The sequence below is a fragment of the Hermetia illucens genome, chromosome 5 (genome assembly GCF_905115235.1).
Source record: "Hermetia illucens chromosome 5, iHerIll2.2.curated.20191125, whole genome shotgun sequence".
NCBI classification, from domain to species: Eukaryota; Metazoa; Arthropoda; class Insecta; order Diptera; family Stratiomyidae; genus Hermetia; species Hermetia illucens.
The window spans coordinates 24,142,198-24,161,744 of NC_051853.1; the positions used below are offsets into that span (position 1 = coordinate 24,142,198).

Genomic DNA, 19,547 nt, shown 5'->3' on the forward strand with positions numbered 1-19,547 from the left:
GGTATTGTTTAATATACGAGCTCGATCTTGAACACAGAGCAGCGAGTGTTTGTCGAAATTTGTGTGTAATTAATGATGACAACATTGTAGCCGAACGTGTGTGTCGGCATTGATTCCGAATTATTTGAAGTGAGGAAAGATCGAAGATTAACCGCATTTTGGAAAGCCAAATCAGCTTGAAACTGACAAGAATAAATTACCAAATTTTTTTTGGGCAATGTGGAGTCCTGGATCAAACATCCACCTGATGGTGACCCGGGCCATTTGGAAAGATACTTTCTTCCACTGTTTCTCACCCACGGATCCCTCGCTTTGGGCTGCCACCCGAATTTGCGACAAAATATAGGTCCTTCAGCGGCGGATTTCGCCCAGTCTCGCGTTCCTGCCATATCGTAGCGTGGAAATTCTTGGATCTCCTGAATCTGGGGGCAACTCCTCGTTCGAATAAGATATCTCGCATCGCAAACCAACGATTTTGCATTTTTAGGCATTTTTCGGACCCGCGTATCGTGGAAATTTTCAATTTTCCTCGATTTCAGCTAGAACCTCCAGTGGTGGATTTTCCCCGATATCTCGCGTTTCCGATGTCGTAGCGTGGAAATTCTTAGATTTCCTGAATCTGGGCCGTCTCCCCGTTCGAACGAGGTATCTCGCGTGGGAATCGCACGATTTTGCATTTTTGGCCATTTTTCCGACCCGGGTATCGTGGAAATTTTCAATTTTCCTCGATTGCAGATAGACCCTTCAGTGGCGGATTTCCCCCGATATTTCGCGTTCCCGATGTCGTAGCGTGGAAACTCTTGGATTTTCTGAATCTGGGGTGCCTCCCCGTTCGAACGAGGTATTTCGCGTGGGAATCGCACAATTTTGCATTTTTGACCATTTTTGTAACCCGGGTATCGTGCAAATTTACAATTTTCCTCGATTTCAGCTAGACCCTCCAGTGGTGGTTTTTCCCCGATATCTCGCGTTTCCGATGTCGTAGCGTGGAAATTCCTGGATTTCCTGAATCTGGGACGCCTCCCCGTTCGAACGAGGTATCTCGCATGGGAATCACACAATTTTGCATTTTTGGCCATTTTTCGGACCCGGGTATCGTGCAAATTTTCAATTTTCCTCGATTTCAGTTAGATCCTCCAGCGGCGGACTTTCCCCGATGTCGTAGCGCGGAAATTCTTGGATTTCCTGAATCTGGGACGCTTCCCCGTTCAAACGAGGTATCTTACGTGGGAGTCTCACGATTTTACATTTTTGGAAATTGTAAATTTTTGGATTTCCTGATTTTGGGCCGCCTCCCCGTTCGAACGAGGGATCTCGCGTGTGAATCGCTAACAAACTAACAAACAGCATGATCAGGCATATGGCCAAGCTATGCAACAAAACAAAACTCTATCAGTTTTGAATATTCCAAAATTTCCGTAATTATAATTGAAAAATATATAATTAGAAGTGAGGTTTTTTGGTTAATAATTTCAAAAAATAATTAAATAAATTAATATTTCAAACTTCTTTGATGTTTTTGGAGTAATATGACGTCGGGGATAAGCAATTGGAATTTGAAAGGAGGATAATGAAGTAGAAAAGCAAGTAAAAGGTGAATTTTTAAACTCATCCCTGGATAGGGGTGGGTAAAGAGTTTATGGTAGAAGATGGATTCCCTTTCTCAATCCCGATGAAAACCAGTAAGGACCACATTCTTCACTTTTTAAAAAATTGTGGCTCCTTAAAGTGGGTTTATTTTATATCATTACGGTAGAGATTGAATTTTCAACCATATCCTGTGGGGAGGAGAGGATATATAGAAGGAATGGGAAGTTCCATCTCCCTAACCCCGTTAGGGAGTAAAAAGTCATGGGATATCAAATTGGGACTATTTTCATGTTTTAACGGTAGGGTTTAATTTTTAACCCTATCCCGCAGTGGGAAAGAAGATATTATATGAAGGCGGAAGCGAAGGTCTTTTTCTCTCTTCCCCGGAAAAATGCGCAGGTCACCCCTGAACAAGCTACAACACTACAAAGTGGCCGTATTCCGATTCGATGATAATAAATTTCGATTTGCCAACCCCACCCCGGAGGTTCAAGTGACAAATAGGGTGTGTAGGAGAAGGTATGGGCTTGTTACTAAGAATGCGGAATTGGTAAAACTACATTAAGGAGGAACAATAACTTACTGTCGGTTATATCAATCAATGGAAACCACTATCCAAGGACGGCTGATGTGCGGGCCGCCCAGGAACTACGTGGGGCAGTAGGGTAGAGAAAAGATGCAAGGCATTTTCCGGTTGCTATTAGTGAGCAGGGAGGACAATTCAATATATTCTATTCTTATTTGGTGCCAGTATCGTGAGCGATTCGTTATTGTTTTCATGTCCAGGTACTAACTGTTCTTCTATAGTAGCCAACGTTTTTTGTAAGCAGCCGTCTAGATTCTACGCAATTATAAGTTTAATTCGACCAATCTATCGATTAACGGTAATAATGCAGACATCTCTCCACAGATGTCATAGCGTTTTCAAGCAAGATTTCTCTCCATTGCGATAAAATTTGTAATATCCGGAAATTATTTCCTGAAACATACCGCCTTTGCTTAAAGTATAGGCCCTGAGAGCGGGAATTCCTTGGATCTTCCCTGCGTACACGGCAGAGATATAGCCTCTCCAACATTATCATAATTGATCAGTTCCAATCTCCGAGTTACTTTGCCAACACCCTGTCCGGAGCCACATTTTCAATAGTTTCATCATCATGTTTGTTGACCGACACTCCGGATTCCGACACCAATAGAAAACTATATACAAACCGGAAGCTTGACGCTTCAGGTATAAAAGGTTTTGTGTTTCCCTATGTGAGGAGCATAACGTAGTTCTCCATTGGTTACTGCCATTGCTAGAACTCAGCGATTTAAAAATCTCGAGTCAACGCTATCTGCCAATGGAGAACTGCGTAATGAAATTGTTTCACGCATTAATGCAACCTGGATGAAGTGGCATTCCCCAACTGGTGTTCTTTGTGATCGACGTATCAGCGCACGTCCCAACCTTAAAAAGGGCTAGGGAGAATTAGATTCTTCTTGAATGAAATTTTAATATTTCACTCGAATTTCAATTATTCTCGTTAATTATGGCGTCAGCATCTTATTTGTATGGCTTAGAATGCTGTTAATTAGCGCGAAATTGATAAGTTTGAACTGCTATAACTTTCCCACTAATAGTTGGATTTTCATGAAACCTGGCATGTGTATGCACAAGGCTGTCCTCTATGTCGGTGCAATTTAGTAGACTTAGGATGAACTTAAGGGGAGTTTTTTAGTCAATTTCTAAAAGTTGATAATATACTATTAGTAAATTTTTTGAGCAGATACCGGAATGGGACATCTCTCGAAGATTAGATTTCACATAAGTGTTTTATATAAAACCTTAAAAAGGGCTGCAGATAAATAGATTCTTCATAAATGTGACTTTAATATTCCACGTGAATGTCAATTATTCCGGGTAATTATGACGTCAGCAACTGATTTGCATGGCTTTGGAAGCAGTAAACTCGCGCGAAATTGCTAAGTTTGAAATGCTATAACTTTGGCGTTAATTGCCTGATTTTAATGAAATTTAGCGCATATATACAAAATATTGTCCCCTATGCTGGTACAAAATTCGGAAGTCCTAGGATGAATTTAAGGGGGTTTTTTCAGTAAATTTCTAAAAAGTAGTAATATACTATTAGTAAGTTTATTTGAGCAGATATCGGAATGGGACATATTTTGAGGCCTAGATTTCATCTAGGCGCACCACTCCGATTTTTTCCGGATTTTTAGGTTGGATAGTTTCCGAAAATGAGTCCTGTCTCACTTCAAGTGCGTACATTTTGACTCCTTACTAACGCACTTTGCAATTTATGCCAAAACTAATATCAGCTTCGGAAAGTACAAATCGAGACCTTTCATTTGATACCCTACACAACTATATCCAGTAAAAAAATTTTTGAATCCCCTCTTTGCATGTATGGGGAGCCCCCCTTTAAACTCCACCTAAACTTATCCCACTCACTGTATGCGTGGGATTTCATAGTTCCCATCTGTCCACCAAATTTCGTTCGGATCGGTTTAGCCATTTTGGAAAAAAATGCGTGTGACAGACAGCCAGACAGACATTGAATCGATTTTAATAAGGTTTTGTTTTACACAAAACCTTAAAAAATGCATGACCGCAAAGAAGCTAAAACAATGCTGCTATGCCAACATAAAAATTTGTGAAAAATGGGGATTCCCCTAAAAAGTATCTGATTGAGAGAGATTATAGGATTGGAATAATCGGATGACCGCGAGTTAAAAGGACAAATAATCCCATTCAATAATATTTACCATTAAAGCAGAAATGATCTCAATGACGACAGGTAAAAGTTTAATTAAACAATAGACTAACAGAATCGGATTTCGTTTTGTATTCCATGATAACATTTATTCCCAAACCTACAAGACATTTACGACTATTTAGGTAACACAAAATAAATAAGAATAATTTATTTAGAAGGCACGAACATTCACATGAATGTTTTACACATTTATCGTATACATAGGCAACATATATAATATATTCTCCAGGAAACCTTGTTGAATTCCTGTGAAGCGTCTAGTGTGACAAGCAAGATACATCCTTTCATAGTTGCATGGATATAACCGCCAAAGGCTCATTGGTAGTTGGGTTATCAGAGTACAGCGTGCACGTCTTATTTATGCAATCAAATACTCCCAAGGCGATGGTCTTTACATACTCGTCAACGTCTCCATTCTCCCGGAATACTGTATGAGGTGGATTGGTTTGGTCTCCCAATAACTTGATTACGTCCTCTTTGGTTTTTGGAGGCTGGTACGAGCTGAAGGTCTCCATTCTGGCCACACTTGAATCCACTATGGCACCTCCAACTTCTTTGACCGGTAGTCGTAAGTAACTGGAACAACCATCGAGAAATTATTATTTTAAGGCATTGACGTGATTGCAATAATATTGAAATACCTGTTGCAGTGGAAGTTGTGTTCGTTGTTGTTAATAACTTTGATATCTAATGGCGACTCGTTCGCTCCTTGCTCTACTGGGCCCATCTCAATGTTGTAGAAGGTGAACGGATCATTATTGCTGGAAGGATAATTAGTAGATTTGAGTTAGTGGTTCATGATATATTCCAGTAAAGGTGAATGTTATCGGAGGCTGCACATATAATGATGAGCAGGTCTCCTCTGACAAACAACCGGGTATACACATATGTATGTGCTCTTATTAATGAGCTCGACTTATGCACTCTTGATTTGATTTCAAAGTGTATATTTAAAAAAAAAATAGCTCAACAGAAACACGCGTTCGGTGCTGTGGAACCAGAGAATCATGGGTTTTTATTGAATCATTTAATAATAACTTACTTCAAAAAGGTCATATTTATTGAGCATCCGTCCCCAGCTCCTACGCCACTGTCTCTTAAAATGGTTACTGCCTGATCATAATTCTGGGCTGATAGTAGCGCTCGTGTAATAAAATGGCGAGCTGAAAAGTAAAATGTTAGTTAATCCTGTTAATACCACATGTACAAAAATATAGAATCGTAAATAGCACTAATCATTCCCAAGCCAAAAACAGGTCGGAATACCGGTAGCTGGTGCTTCGGGTATAAAGGTTTTGTGTTCATTTTATGTGCGACCTCCCATTCATATGAGCTAACTTTGTTGTGGTATTGACGAATTGATATGTTATGATGACGTCATACGCATTTTAGAATGCACAAAATTCACTTTCTATAACTTTGTTAATAATTGTGAGGTTTCCTTAAAACTCCCCAAAGTTACGCCTTATGTTATCCCCTATACCACAGGCAAAATTTTGTACTTCTAGCAAGAACTTAAGGGGGTTTCAGATAAATTTCTAAAATAATATAAAAGTATTATTAACTTTATTTGTGCAAATATCGGAACGGGATGTATTTTGAAGCCTATATTTCGTTTAGATCTTTTCGGTTGGATAGGTACTGAGAACGAGATCTATTATACCTTTTGAGAGTCACATTTTGAGTCCTTACTCCTCTACGTTTCACTCGATGTCAAATATTGGACAAGTTTCGAAAAGTACTTATTGAACCCTTTCATGTAATAACCCATGTATGGAGAGCCCGCCTGAAACTCAACACAAAATGGGGCCATTTGCTATATGTAAAGGGATTCCCAGACCACCGGTTCTCACCAAACTTCATGAAAATCAGTGCAGCGGTTTCTGAATAAATCGAGTGTGACAGATCGACAGACAGACATACATTGAATCAATTCTAATAAGGTTTTGTTCCACACAAAGCCTTGTTTCACACAAAACCTTAAAAATAAAGATTTATATAAAGCAGATGAACGAAACTTATTTGAAAATGTCTGAAGAATAATACGATTATGTAGTACAACCCGTACGAAGACTGTGTTCATATTTTGCTGTGGAAAGGCGTGTTTCTACACGTATTTGAAATCTTCGTATATGCTAGCTTTAAAATGTGAAGAAAAAATTGCACTGCCAATGTCCATGAAATTTTGAAATTCCACTCATTACAAACTGAGCTGAATTTTCATTGGTTCAAGGATCTTTATGTTTTAAAGGATCACATCGGCTTAGACCTATCAGCTTTTGAACAAACACGATAACCGAGCCATATCTCCTAGATTTTTATCTGTGACTGTGCAAGTTTGCCGACCGTTACAATGCAATTCAGGAAAATAGACTCCCCATCTTAAAAAAGAGCATACATTTTTTTTTGTGTCGAAATAGCAAATTCATCTCATCATCACCAAAAGCGCCACAACTGATCTATCTGAGCAGGGCCTATCTCGTCTTCTTTTTCCACCACAGGTATTATCCCTGCCAGATCGATTGTGCTTGAAAGAAAGATCTTGGATGCATTTACTTATTCCCTCCTCACTTCAGAGGACAGCAAACATTGCCGTAGATGGTGTCCGTGTTTGCATTAACCAAGCTTCCAATAGAGGAATTTCGTTCAGTGATTCCATTAATATCTATCACCATTAATCCGGAATGAATATTTGAGGAAGCTCTTACGTACGCAACAACTGTGGCCCCAGGTTGGGTGGAAAACCTGTAACGCACGCAACGCTGCTGCGTCATGTTGGACGCCAATTCTGTTGCGATGAGAACTCAGCGTTGCATCACCTTGGCACCAAGGTTGTCAATCAAACAATCTCCCCTAACAGGTTTCCCAGTTGTGAATACCGACTGCGCGAGATAATATATGGAACCGGACGGTACGTACTGAAGCTAACCCGAATGCTAGCAGTTCGGCTAGATGTGGGCCTGGGTTCTTGGTTCTCACATATTATCTCTCTGTCAGGACACAGAGATTTTATCACGTGCCTCGACTCAAAAGTCGACAAAACTAAATCCACCCGGGGTAAACTACTTTATTAAAGACGTGATGTCTCGAGGTGGAGTGATACCACCGAAGGTTTCATTCCAGAGGACTAAATCGCAAAAGCCTAACGCGCGTGGGATGGACGGAGAAGAATTAGATCAGCGCATTTACGCTAGCTCTACGCATATGAAGACAGAACAAACTAAGATTTTCTCAGAGTTTATCTTTGATCTATGTTCGGACAACTGAGTGGTTAGAGCATAAGGCTGTCGTACGAAAGGTCACTGTTCGAATCTCACAGGTGGCAGTGAGATTTGTATCGTGATTTGACGTCGGATACCAGTCGCCTCAGCTGTGAATGAGTGCCTGAGTCAAATCAGGGTAATAATCTCGGGCGAGCGCAATGTTGACCACATTGCCTCCTACAGTGTACTGTAGTGTACCGTTACGGTCTTGAATGAAGTGCTCTAACACACTTTAAGGCGCTGATCCAATATGGGTTGTTGCGTCAACGATTATTATTATTATCTATGTGACAAGTGGCCCCGTGTTCCTTTCCTCTTCATGTGGGGCCAAATGACATGGTGGCCCTGCGGCGGTCCACCTCAACCTAATCTTTCGCCTCTTACCCCTTCAAACATAATGGGGGAACCCTAAAAAAAACAACGGGAGGACCGACGCCTTCCGGGGGAGGTCAGAGCACAAACCACCTCAGATTTAATTCATAATGAAATTATTTATTCTTCCGAATCGAAATGAAATCGAAATTCTATTTTTACTTCTTTCACGCCAACAATATCTAAACTTTAAGACAATATTCAATTTTACGATTATTCCGTTGCCTATTGCACGTGAAAACAAGTCGGGAAACCGGAAGCTGGACGCTTCAGTTACGAAAGGTTTTGTGCATTTCTTTGTACGTAGCATGTAATATATGCATATACAATATTATGTGAGAATATCCACTTTCGAATGATATTGACATTTATAGCCTTGAATTTGCAAAGAAGCGACAACTTTGACGTATTATAACTTTGTTAGCAATAGTGCAATTTCCACCAAACTTGGTAACATCATGCTCTATGGTACACCCTATATTGTTGCGAAATTTCGTCGTCCTAGCATGAACTTAAGGGGGGTTTTGCAGCGAATTACTAAAAATTATAGTAATATACTATTATTAACTTTATTTGTGCAGATATCAGTGTGGAAGGTATTTCGGAGCCCAGGCACCATATAGTGGCAGCCTCTTGATTTTTTTCAGATTTTTCGGTTGGGTAGTTTCTGAGAATGGCCTCCGTAAAGGAATGGTCACTTTCAACCCCCCGCACTCCCCACCTTTCTAACAAATGTCAAAACTAAGCCTGTTTTCGAAAAGTACTAACCGAGACCTTTAATTTGATACCCCACATGACTATATTTGATGAAAAAAAAATTACACCCCCCTTTTGCATGTATGGGGACCCCCCCTTAAATTCAACGTAAAAGGATGTAACTCACTGTATGCGTGAGCGTTCACAGTTCCCACCTTTCTACCAAATTTGGTGTGAATCGCTGTAACCGTTTCCGAGAAAAATGCGTGTGACGGACAGACAGACAGACAGACAGACAGACAGACGGACAGACAGACAGACAGACAGACAGACAGACGGTAAACCGATTTTAACAAGTCGGGAAACCGGAAGCTGGACGCTTCAGGTACGAAAGGTTTTGTGTATTTCTTAGTACGTAGCGCGTAATATATGCATATATTATGTGAGAATATCCACTTTCGGATGATATTGACATTCATAGTCTTGAATTTGCGAAGAAGCCACAACTTTGACGTATCATAACTTTGTTAGTAATAGTGCGATTTCCACCAAACTTCGTACGATCATGCTCTATGTTATACTCTATATTGTTGTGAAATGTCGTGGTGCTAGGATGAACTTAAGGGGGGTTTTGCAGCCAATTACTAAAAATTATAGTAATGTACTATTATTAATTTTATTTGTGCAGATATCACCATGGAAGGTATTTCGGAGCCTAGGCACCATATAGTGGCAGCCTCCTGATTTTTTTCAGATTTTTCGGTTTGGTAGTTTCTGAGAATGGCCCCCTTAAAGGAATGATCACTTTCAACCCCCCGCACTCCCCACGTTTCTAACAAATGCCAAAACTAAGCCTGTTTTCGAAAAGTACTAACCGAGACCTTTAATTTGATACCCCACATGACTATATTTGATGAAAAAAAAATTTACACCCCCCTTTTGCATGTATGGATGCATGTGTTTACACAAAACCTTAAAAAAAGAGCTAGGCTTATAACTAAGAAGGTTTCTTAACGCTAAAGTTGGAAGATTTCATCATCATCATCATCGGCGCAACAACCAGTATCCGGTCTAGGTCTGTCTTAATAAGGAACTCCAGATATCCCGGTTTTGCGCCGAGGTCCACCAATTCGATATCCCTAAAAGCTGTCTGGTGTCCCGACCTACGCCATCGCTCCATCTTAGGCAGGGTCTGCCCCGTCTTCTTTTTCTACCATAGATATTGCACTTATAGACTTTCCAGGTGGGATCATCCTCATCCATACGGATTAAGTGACCCGCCCACCGTAACCTATTGAGCCGGATTTTATCCACAACCGGACGGTCATGGTATCACTCATAGATTTCGTCATTGTGTAGGCTACGGAAACGTCCATTCTCATGTAGGGGGCCAAAAATTCTTCGAAGGATTCTTCTCTCGAACGCCGCCAAGAGTTCGCAATTTTTCTTGCTAAGAACCTAAGTTTCCGAGGAATACATGAGGACTGGCAAGATCATAGTCTTGTACAGTAAGAGCTTTGACCCTATGGTGAGACGTTTCGAGCGGAACAGTCTTTGTAAGCTGAAATAGGCTCTGTTGGCTGACAACAACCATGCGCGGATTTCATCATCGTAGCTGTTATCGGTTGTGATTTTCGAACCTAGATAGGAGAAATTGTCAACGTTCTCAAATGAAGGCAAGACAAAATATATGGTGGCAACGTCAGCACCGAAGACGAATCAACCAACAACATCAAACCGCACTGGTCAAACACGAAGAAGAATAAGGATAGGAGAATACAACTTTTGAGACCGTTGAAAGATTTCCTGGAGTTAAATTTCAATCAAAGGCTATTTCCTGTCAACAGACGGATATCTCGCGTAAAAATTTAATCAAAGATTTTTCCATTTTCAAAAAAAACCTGAATGTGTACAGGGAATTGAAGTGAGTGAAAAGAACAGGAAATTACAACCTATCATTACGTCCTAAATTGTCTGCTTGTCAGACAGCACTTAGAAGCAAATAGTTCCTTTTTTCCTTTTGTTCGGCCCCTCCAACCTGGCCTCTACGGGACAGGTTTGTCTAAGCAAAAATCCCCACCTCGAGCCAAAACCCCCAAAATATGAGGAAATTTCAGAATTTCGGATTTTTTCCGCTCGCACTAAAAAAATCGGGTGAGGTGAGTCAAAGGTAAAATGAAAAAAAAATCGTGACTCTCCCTGGCACGCTGGGCAGGCCAAAAACTGTTCGTTCCCTCCCTCCACGTTCACAACAGTCACAATCAGGGGATCATACTTAGCACATTGTTAACCTAAGGAAGATTTTACGTAGTGACGAGCGTCAAGACTACTGTATGAGGCCCTCCGTGTCGAACGATTCACACTCTCCGACCAGCCGACATTTTAGGCTACATCAGACCAAAAATAGCAGCAGTGGCAAAAAGATGCGGTGGGAATTCGCTACTTCCCCTCTACGCTCCGTGCGCTAAAAGAGACGCTCCGGCGCCACACACAATTTCGCTACCTCACAATACGCAAAAACGTCACCTCACTCCCGCTCGAATTCGTCTTCTTCCTCCCCTTTTCAGAAACCAATTCCGCCCGCCATGTAGCGCGGCAAAGCAAAGCAGGGTAGCTACAACGATAAATTTCTCTTCCGTGGCGGAAGTCTGAAGATACAGGGTGCGGCAGCATAACTTCCTTTTTTCAAAACTCAATAAAAACTATTGTATGCATCGGAAAATATTTATTTATTTTTTATGATGTCGGTACATGTCTAAAGTTTTTATTTACATTGTTTTGAAAATCAAATCTGTTAGGTGACGTCCCCCATTCTCCATACATTGCGTAAACCGATTTCTGGCGTTTATCATGACTCTTGTTAGCAGGTGTTATGTTGGCAATTTCTTCTTGGATGTTGGTCTTCAAATCTTGTAGGGTTCTTGGACGGTTCACATAAACACGGGATTTCGAAAAACCCCATAGAAAAAAATCACAAGGGGACAAATCGGGAGAGCGTGTCGGCCATTCCAAATCGCCTCTAATTGAGATAAGGCGCTCTGGAAAGTGTTCCCTCAAAACAGCCATCGATGCTCTTGAAGTGTGTGCTGTTGCACCGTCTTGTTGGAACCAAGTGTCTCCTAAATCCAAATTTTCTAGCCGTGGGAAAAAAAAATTTTGTAGCATGTTTACATACCGGTCCGAATTCACTGTCACTGTAACCTCATTTTCCTCAAAAAACCAGGGACCAATAATTCCAGCTGAGGAAATTGCACACCACACTGTGACTTTGGGTGAATGCAAAGGCTTTTCATGCAATTCTCGAGGGTTGGTGTTAGCCCAGTAGCGCATGTTTTGTTTGTTAACCGACCCACACAAATGAAAATGGGCTTCATCGCTAAAAAAACAATAGCACCCTCGGGAACGACATCAAGAAGAAGCTCACACGCGTTCATCCGAGAATTGAAGTCATGTTCTGAAAGTTCCTGCACTATCGCCATCTTATAGGGATGAAAATGAAGATCATCACGAAGAATTCTTCTCGGAGAACGATCGGATAGTCCAAGGGCAGATGCGTGTTTGCGCGCAGAACGCCGTGGCGATCGCAACATTGACGCTCTCACTGCTTCAATGTTCTCAGATGATCTAACGGGCCGAGGGACTCCAGTTCTTCCTTTTGTCGCACTTGCAGTTTGTCTGAATGTAGTGACCCATGTAACAATTGATTTGCGGTCTGGGACGGGAGCCAACGGGGCTAAATTAAAGCGATTCCGAAATGCACGCTGTGTTGCAATAACCGAACATCCGCTTGAAAAGTAAACCTCAACGGCAAAGGCACGCTCCTCACTATTCCAACGCTTGATGGCGACTGAACCGTGTCGGGACAAAACTTTACAGTATCCCCTCTTGAACGAGACCACTAGCGCATTTTAAAAAAGGAAGTTATGCTGCCGCACCCTGTACAAATTTTAAATTTCAACTGACTTGACTCTGTCAACTAAATCAAAACCTCACCAGTTGCTAAGGAGAACCATCACGTGGTGGCACCGAGAAACCCTGTATTCACATTGACTTGCTGGTCGTGACGCAGTAGGCATATGCTTCAAGGCCCTGGGGGGTCAAACGCGAGTCTACACGAGTTACAGTGGATTCGGCCACGAAGCCTCAGAAGCGCTTATCTCGTAGCAAGGGAAACGGAATAGCGTCCCGACTTCATATGTCTCAAGAGAATTCCTGGGGCATGTGTTCTTGGGTCAGACTTTTGCCATTTCATGGGGGTTGTGATTATGTCTACATCGCGGACAGAGTCCTTCGGGTCTCAAGCGTGGTGTTGCGCTGTACAACTCCAGTGCCGTGTTCCTCAGTTCGGTAGAGGTTTCGATGGGTTTCACATTCACCACTATGAGTGCTGAGCCTTAGTATAAACTGGTGTCATTTGGAATGTCACAACGGGGGCTTGATTGTGGTCACAAACTCAATAAGAAAGTAATGGGTTTAGGCTGACATGGCGGGTACTCACGTTAAACCACCAGGACGTAACTGTACCCTAAGGCAACATATAATATCAGTATCACATTAAAACGAATAATCTGACATTAAATTCATATACATTACTCTAACGAAATATTATATTAAAGTGTTCATGCCGTTTCGCGGGTTTCCGACTTGATTTCTGCTTCGACTGGTTATCCTTTTTCTACGTTACGATTCACTATTTCACACGGTAGAAATTTGAAGGAATTTGAATATTTATATAATAAGAAAGAAGACTTACGCGTTTTACCACTTCGTAAATTAGCCGCCGATAAGGTGTTGATTGAGAACACCAGTCCATGGCGGTTGAAATTCATCGTATAACCAGGCAAGTGTCCAGCATAACATAATGACATGAATTTCTCTTCCTTCACGTTATACTTCCCTTGAGGTGTATCGCTGATAATGTCCGCAACAACGAAGTAGTAGTGGTTCAATTGTGCTGATAAGGCATCTTCTGTATGGCCCAATATACGCTGAAATTATATATGAAAATGTAGTAAACGTGAGGCTAGTTTAGAGATGTTGGCGAGGAATACAAAACAAGACATACATGTAATTTACCTATGCATACTTATATTATCTATCAAATACCAATATTCGTGAGCTCCTCAGAAACGATTAAGGCACATCAGTATAGAAGCGCCTATTATGGACCTTTAAACAATTATTTATTAGACCATTTCCATGTTCAAGATTTTTTTTTTTAATTTTAAGAGTTAGCTACACAGTCGACATTAAATCTGGCATTGTTGTCCATCTGTTGCCAGCTTGGATGCGTCCTTGTTGACAGGTTGGCAACAGATCGGCAACACGTACGATTTTAGGTGTAAAGCTGGCGCTTAACAATTAAACGGAATTCTAATATACTGTGAAAGGACACACATTATCGTTATTTAGTACCCAACATCTCAAAATTACATCTTGTTTATTTCGACACTCATTTCTACTAGACCTTTTCGATCTTTCTCGCATGTTGAATTCATTTCAACGGCCAACTAGATATTGTGGAAAGTACGCTAAGTTTTCCGAATATGCGTCTCAGTTTCTTAGCCCTAGGTGAAGTACTTTTCGGGGTATATCAGGTGGGCTGAAAAGTTTGTAGGCTAATATAGAAATTTTGATAATACGATCTTTTTTTAGCCTCAAAATAGGGCTCAGTTTCGACAATTACCTCTGCAACGGCGCTAAATTTCTTTCTAGTGAGCATTCTCTTGAGGTCTGAGAACATCAAAAAGTTACCGAGCGCCAGATCTGGAGAATACGGTGGATATGGAAGCAATTCGAAGTGGAATCCATGCAATTTTGCCATCGTTTCCATTGATTTGTAACACGGTGCACTGTCTTGATGAAACAGCATTTCCTTTTTCTTCAAAAGGGGTACATGATGTTATAGCATTGCAAGCCGAATGCTGTGACTTTGTACGCTTTGGAGTCGGTTCATTACGTGCAGTTCACTCAGACGACGATCATTTAGATTTTCGTGAAATAAAAGAGCCATGTTTCGTCCATTGTCACATATCGATGCATAAATTCGTCTTTTTTTTATGGAGGAAGATTTTCAAACGCTGCTCAGAATCGTCAACTAGTTATTATTTTTGGTCGATTATGAGCTTGCAAGGCACCTATTTTGAACAGAGCTTTCGCATACCCAAACATTCATGCACGATATGTCCAGAACACGTTCTTTTGTTATCTTTAGACCTCAGCTGTCTCGATCAACTTCACGTTGCTGTCATCCAAAATTATGTTGTGAACTTTTTTGATGTTCTCGTCGGTAACAGCCTCTTTGGGCAGTAAATTGATTGATAAGCATCTGAATTCTTCATCAAGCAAATAAAAGTTCAATTTATAATAGTCAGGTGCTTAACTGATTTACCTAAGGAAGCTAAGCTACTTTGTGATCGGGAGCTTATTTATGAATAGTTGAAGGAATGAATTTCAGAATTCCATATTGGATTCCTTTATGGAGAAGAAACCGACCATATCTTTCCACTAAGGTAGGACCAAACATTTTCACTTATCCATTTTATCCATATGCATATGCACCACACCCCAATGAGGTTTATAAGGCAATAGAAGTACTTGCATAATATTAGAATTCATAAGCTCTAGTGTAGTATTCGGGGTTTAGGAAAGATGCAAAGTCAAAAGAAAAGGTGTTTCCATTTTATTACGGTACATATTTTTTTGCATTGTGCAAGTTACTTTTGCAGGATCCAGGTTTAAATCCCCCGGTACAATGCAGAAATGATTACACATTCGGTTGGTACCTAGCGAGGTAATCAAACGATCATCCCGAGTCGATATTGTTAACCACGAGGGCGGAGCTGTACGTCAAATGAGAAAATTTGCGATTGTTCTTGTACCTAATTGCAGCCCAATGAGAAGCAGAGAAGCAGTACTTCGGAAACCTATTACAGGTAGTTTTTGAGAGCGACCAAGCAGGATTCCGATAGTTGATATCCAGCATCTTCAGTAGTGGGTAATCTAATGGTAAAATCATGGAGAAACGCTAATGATACCTTTTTACGATAACGCTGACTAGAAAGTGTTCTAACGAAATAGGGGCGGTATCAGTGAGTTCTTGGGATACCCATAAGTTAAGAAAGAGAGAAACTTTCTTCACAGACGGAAAATATTAAAATACTTGGGGAAAATTACAGAATTCAACTCTCAAAATTCCGAATAATAAACAAAGGTTAGCAACATACATATATGAATATATATATTATATATATATGTATATATAAGCCAAGGAATGCGTATCTGGTGCCCATAATCAACGACTTCCCGGATTATCGAGTTGGTCATTCGGCATCAATCTGCCACCTCTAATATCGCATCGTCAAATATGACAGCTAGTGCTCTAACTTTGCCAATGTTATGGCGAGGAAGAACGTCCAAAAACGATCCCCTACTTCTTAGAGCAACCAAATCCCACCCACTAGAAAACGTGTGATTTCAAGGCGTTCATCCACTTGGCCTACCTTGCAACGGCACCTCGACATTGGTTGCCACATACCCCGCTGCCCGTAATATCTCCCATTTTAGCCCGACACTCCCTACATACAATATGAGGAATAGCTGTTCATACTTAGACCACTTCCAAAATTAACGTAAATCATTGGCCAGGATGCCATCATCCTTGACATCCAACTCCCCGGTGGGATCATTTACCCACCGTCGCTAACGGCTGCGGACTTTAGGGACGCCAACTGGCGGCTTATTAACCAATACCTCAAAGCTAGGCTCTCCCTCTGAATGAAGAATCAAAGAGTTTCTAACAATCTCATTGACAGTGCGAACCTGTATCCACACGCTCCCTCAACCTCCGTAACCTTATCTCCTTCCCGGGCGATATCCTTCAAGAAATCCACTACAAGACAACCTTACGCCGGAGACTATTTAGGAATAGTTGCGCGTACGTCATCTTCGGTGGCCATTCTGCGAGATTTTAACTTAGCAAACCACTTCTCAACGGTTGATTTTCCTGGTGGAAATTCCGGAAAATGTTCAACAGTATCTTTTCGCCAAAAAGCAATGCTTTATTAACACACAAAATTCCTTTTTATCCATTTTCTTCAAAATAACAAAAGTTGTTTCACTCAAGATGCTCTATCCCATGAATTAATAGTTCTACAGCTGTATACGTGTCTTTTGAAAGTCAGGGTAAACTAAAAATCATATGACCTGAATACCAGTAACGCCATCTGCTTGTTAGCCTTCAAACTTTTCAGCCCAGCTGGTGCACTATACCCGGTAGACGTCGAATTAGAAGTGCCCAAAAAATATGAAAACTATTTAGCCTCATGGAAAATGGAAATGAGCCTAATGGCATTCATAACGACAAAATGCTTCCAAAAAATGATATGGGCCAAGCCCCTAAGTTTGGACACTCTCTTGTACTTCTATTTATTGTTAAATATTTTACAAAACAGAATACTTGAAACACTCAACAATCGCTTTCCAAGTAGGTCGCTTTGCTTTCATATTGTAACATGCAATACTACAAAGAAGGCAATGAAACGGCTAATCAGAATCGATAACCAATAATCAAAATGCTACCTACCACAACGGCGCTCTAAGCCAGATTATATCTTATAATTTATAGTTTTAATCTTATTTCTAATTTTTATTTATACTTACAAAGCTATCATTATTGACAATAATATCGGAACAACCAACTGGCGCAGCCGGAATTAAGTTCTCCTGTCCGAGGGCTATCGGGGTGATGTCGTCCATATGCAGGAGGAAAAGCTGCAAAAATTGTTCTGGTTATTAATCAAATTTGCATAATTATAGATGTGGATATATGATAACTGTTATTGTTGGTCGATCAATTTGTTCCCATTTAAAAGTATGTATTAATGCCCACTAATGGTCCTACGTGAGGTGTTAAGATCATGAACTTCTGAATTACGCAATTCATTAGAGAGAACCATTAGTACTAAATCAATGAATAAAAAGTGATAATTTGCTTAGTGGGTTGTCAGCGGAAATTGAGTTCCGATTCAGTGGTTTTGAGTGGATAATTAAATCTATACACCGGCCCAATAAAATAAGTTGCATTTAGTAAAATTTCGTCGAACTATGTAGATATTAAGATATTTCAAACAAGTGGAAACGGCGTTGAGTGGGCTGGTCTACCATGCAAACTTCAAATTATACGACAGAGAAGTCAACGCACCACCTTCTTCTGGAAGCACAAAATATACGTTTATAATGCAACAAGATAATTTGATTGACTTAGTCATTGGCACTTGCTGATAAAACCATGATGGGGAATAGGCAGGTTGGGCTACTTAACCAGAAGGAAACTTGGTACCTATCTGTGCCTAGAGCTGTCAAAAGCTACTCTGGGTGGAGATTTTAATCAAGTGTATGACTAAAGTAATACTGTCGCGTATAACATGCATGCAAAAGGTGTGCCTCCAAGAAAAAAACTGTTTGGTGGTTCACTGGGAATGAATTATAATCCGCCATGCTTGAGGTCGGACCAGGTGACCATCACAGAGCACAGAATCATAGACGTTGGGTTTGGCGTTATTTTGGTCCCGATTTTGACTTCTATAATTAGTAAAACTGACAAAATTCTTCTAAACTAGTTTAACCGGTCAAGAATTGCTTCTACCATTAAGCTCATCTCTCGAGCTGTGAAATCTGCCCCAGGTCAATTACGCACAGAAACAATCCAAAATTACCTTTTATCGTTTTTGGTCATATGCAGCGAATATTAAAATGAAGGTTAGATATATCATATAGCCGGCGACCTTAATGGTCATGTGGGTAAAAAGGCAGACAGTAACAGGTGCCATGGAAAGGGGTTCGCAGCGCGCAATGAGGGTGGCGAGCGTATAATCGATTTTGCGGACAGCCATGACCTTGTACTTATGAATACATGGTTCATCAAACGATTGTCTCATCTTCCCACATTTTATAGTGGCAAGAGTAAAACGCAAATCGACTATATTCTCATAAGACGCCGACATTTTACCACCGTCATTGATTGTAAAGTCGTTCGCTACGGCACCATTGTACCTCAACATCGGCTTTTGATTGTCGTCTTGCGAACTAAACCACCGGTAAAACAGCGTGAGTAACGTACTGACCCGCGGCGCATTAAATGGTGGCGATTTCGTGAGAACAAAAAAGAAATGATCTCACTCACACGATTACCGATCATTACGAATGTGGAAGACTCGTGGAACCAAATGAAAAATACGATCCACAAAGCGGTCTCTGCAACCCTCGGAGTCATTAAGACAGGTAAGCGGTACATCAACCGAGATACTTGGCTTTGGAATGATGTGAAAAGAAACGTCTATTCCACAAATTTCTCAACGATAAAACGCTGGCCAATTGGCAAATTTATAGGAATGCCAACCGGGAAGCAAAGAAAGCAGTCGCTGTCACCCGAGCGAACCATTTCAAAACTCTTTACGATAAACTCGACGCTCGGGATGGCGAGAGAGATCTGTATCGACTTGCTAAAAGCCATAATGAACGCACACAGGATATCGAACACTTCTGTTGCGTTAATGACAAGAACGGTGCTTTGCTTACCAACCGTCGAGCCGCAACGGATAGATGGCGAGAATACTTCGAGCAGATTTCAACTGAAGAATTTGCTCATCCTCCACTTCCACAATCATTGCTGACATTTGGAGCAGTTCCACCAGTCAGCGCACCTGAAGTCGAGGCGGCAATAAAACAAATGAAATCTCGGAAAGCAACAGGACCTGACGACATCGCATCTGAGCTCTGGAAAGCGAAGAGCTGGGACTCAACACTATGGCTCAGTGAATTCTTTAACCGGGTTATTCAGGAAGGA

At 40.9% G+C, this 19,547-nt stretch overlaps 1 protein-coding gene across 1 annotated transcript in view; it reads right to left on the bottom strand.

The window, feature by feature from the left end:
• Window positions 1–4,416: 4,416 nt before the first annotated feature.
• Window positions 4,417–19,547, bottom strand: part of LOC119657119 — a 56,179-nt gene continuing 41,048 nt past the window's right edge. The window contains exons 4-8 of the mRNA XM_038063879.1: window positions 17,363–17,473; window positions 13,455–13,689; window positions 5,413–5,533; window positions 5,012–5,131; window positions 4,417–4,946 (exon numbers count right to left, since the gene is read on the bottom strand). Of these exons, the coding sequence (XP_037919807.1) occupies window positions 4,655–4,946; window positions 5,012–5,131; window positions 5,413–5,533; window positions 13,455–13,689; window positions 17,363–17,473 (879 nt within the window). The 3' untranslated portion in view covers window positions 4,417–4,654. The remainder of the gene's footprint in view (window positions 4,947–5,011; window positions 5,132–5,412; window positions 5,534–13,454; window positions 13,690–17,362; window positions 17,474–19,547) is intronic.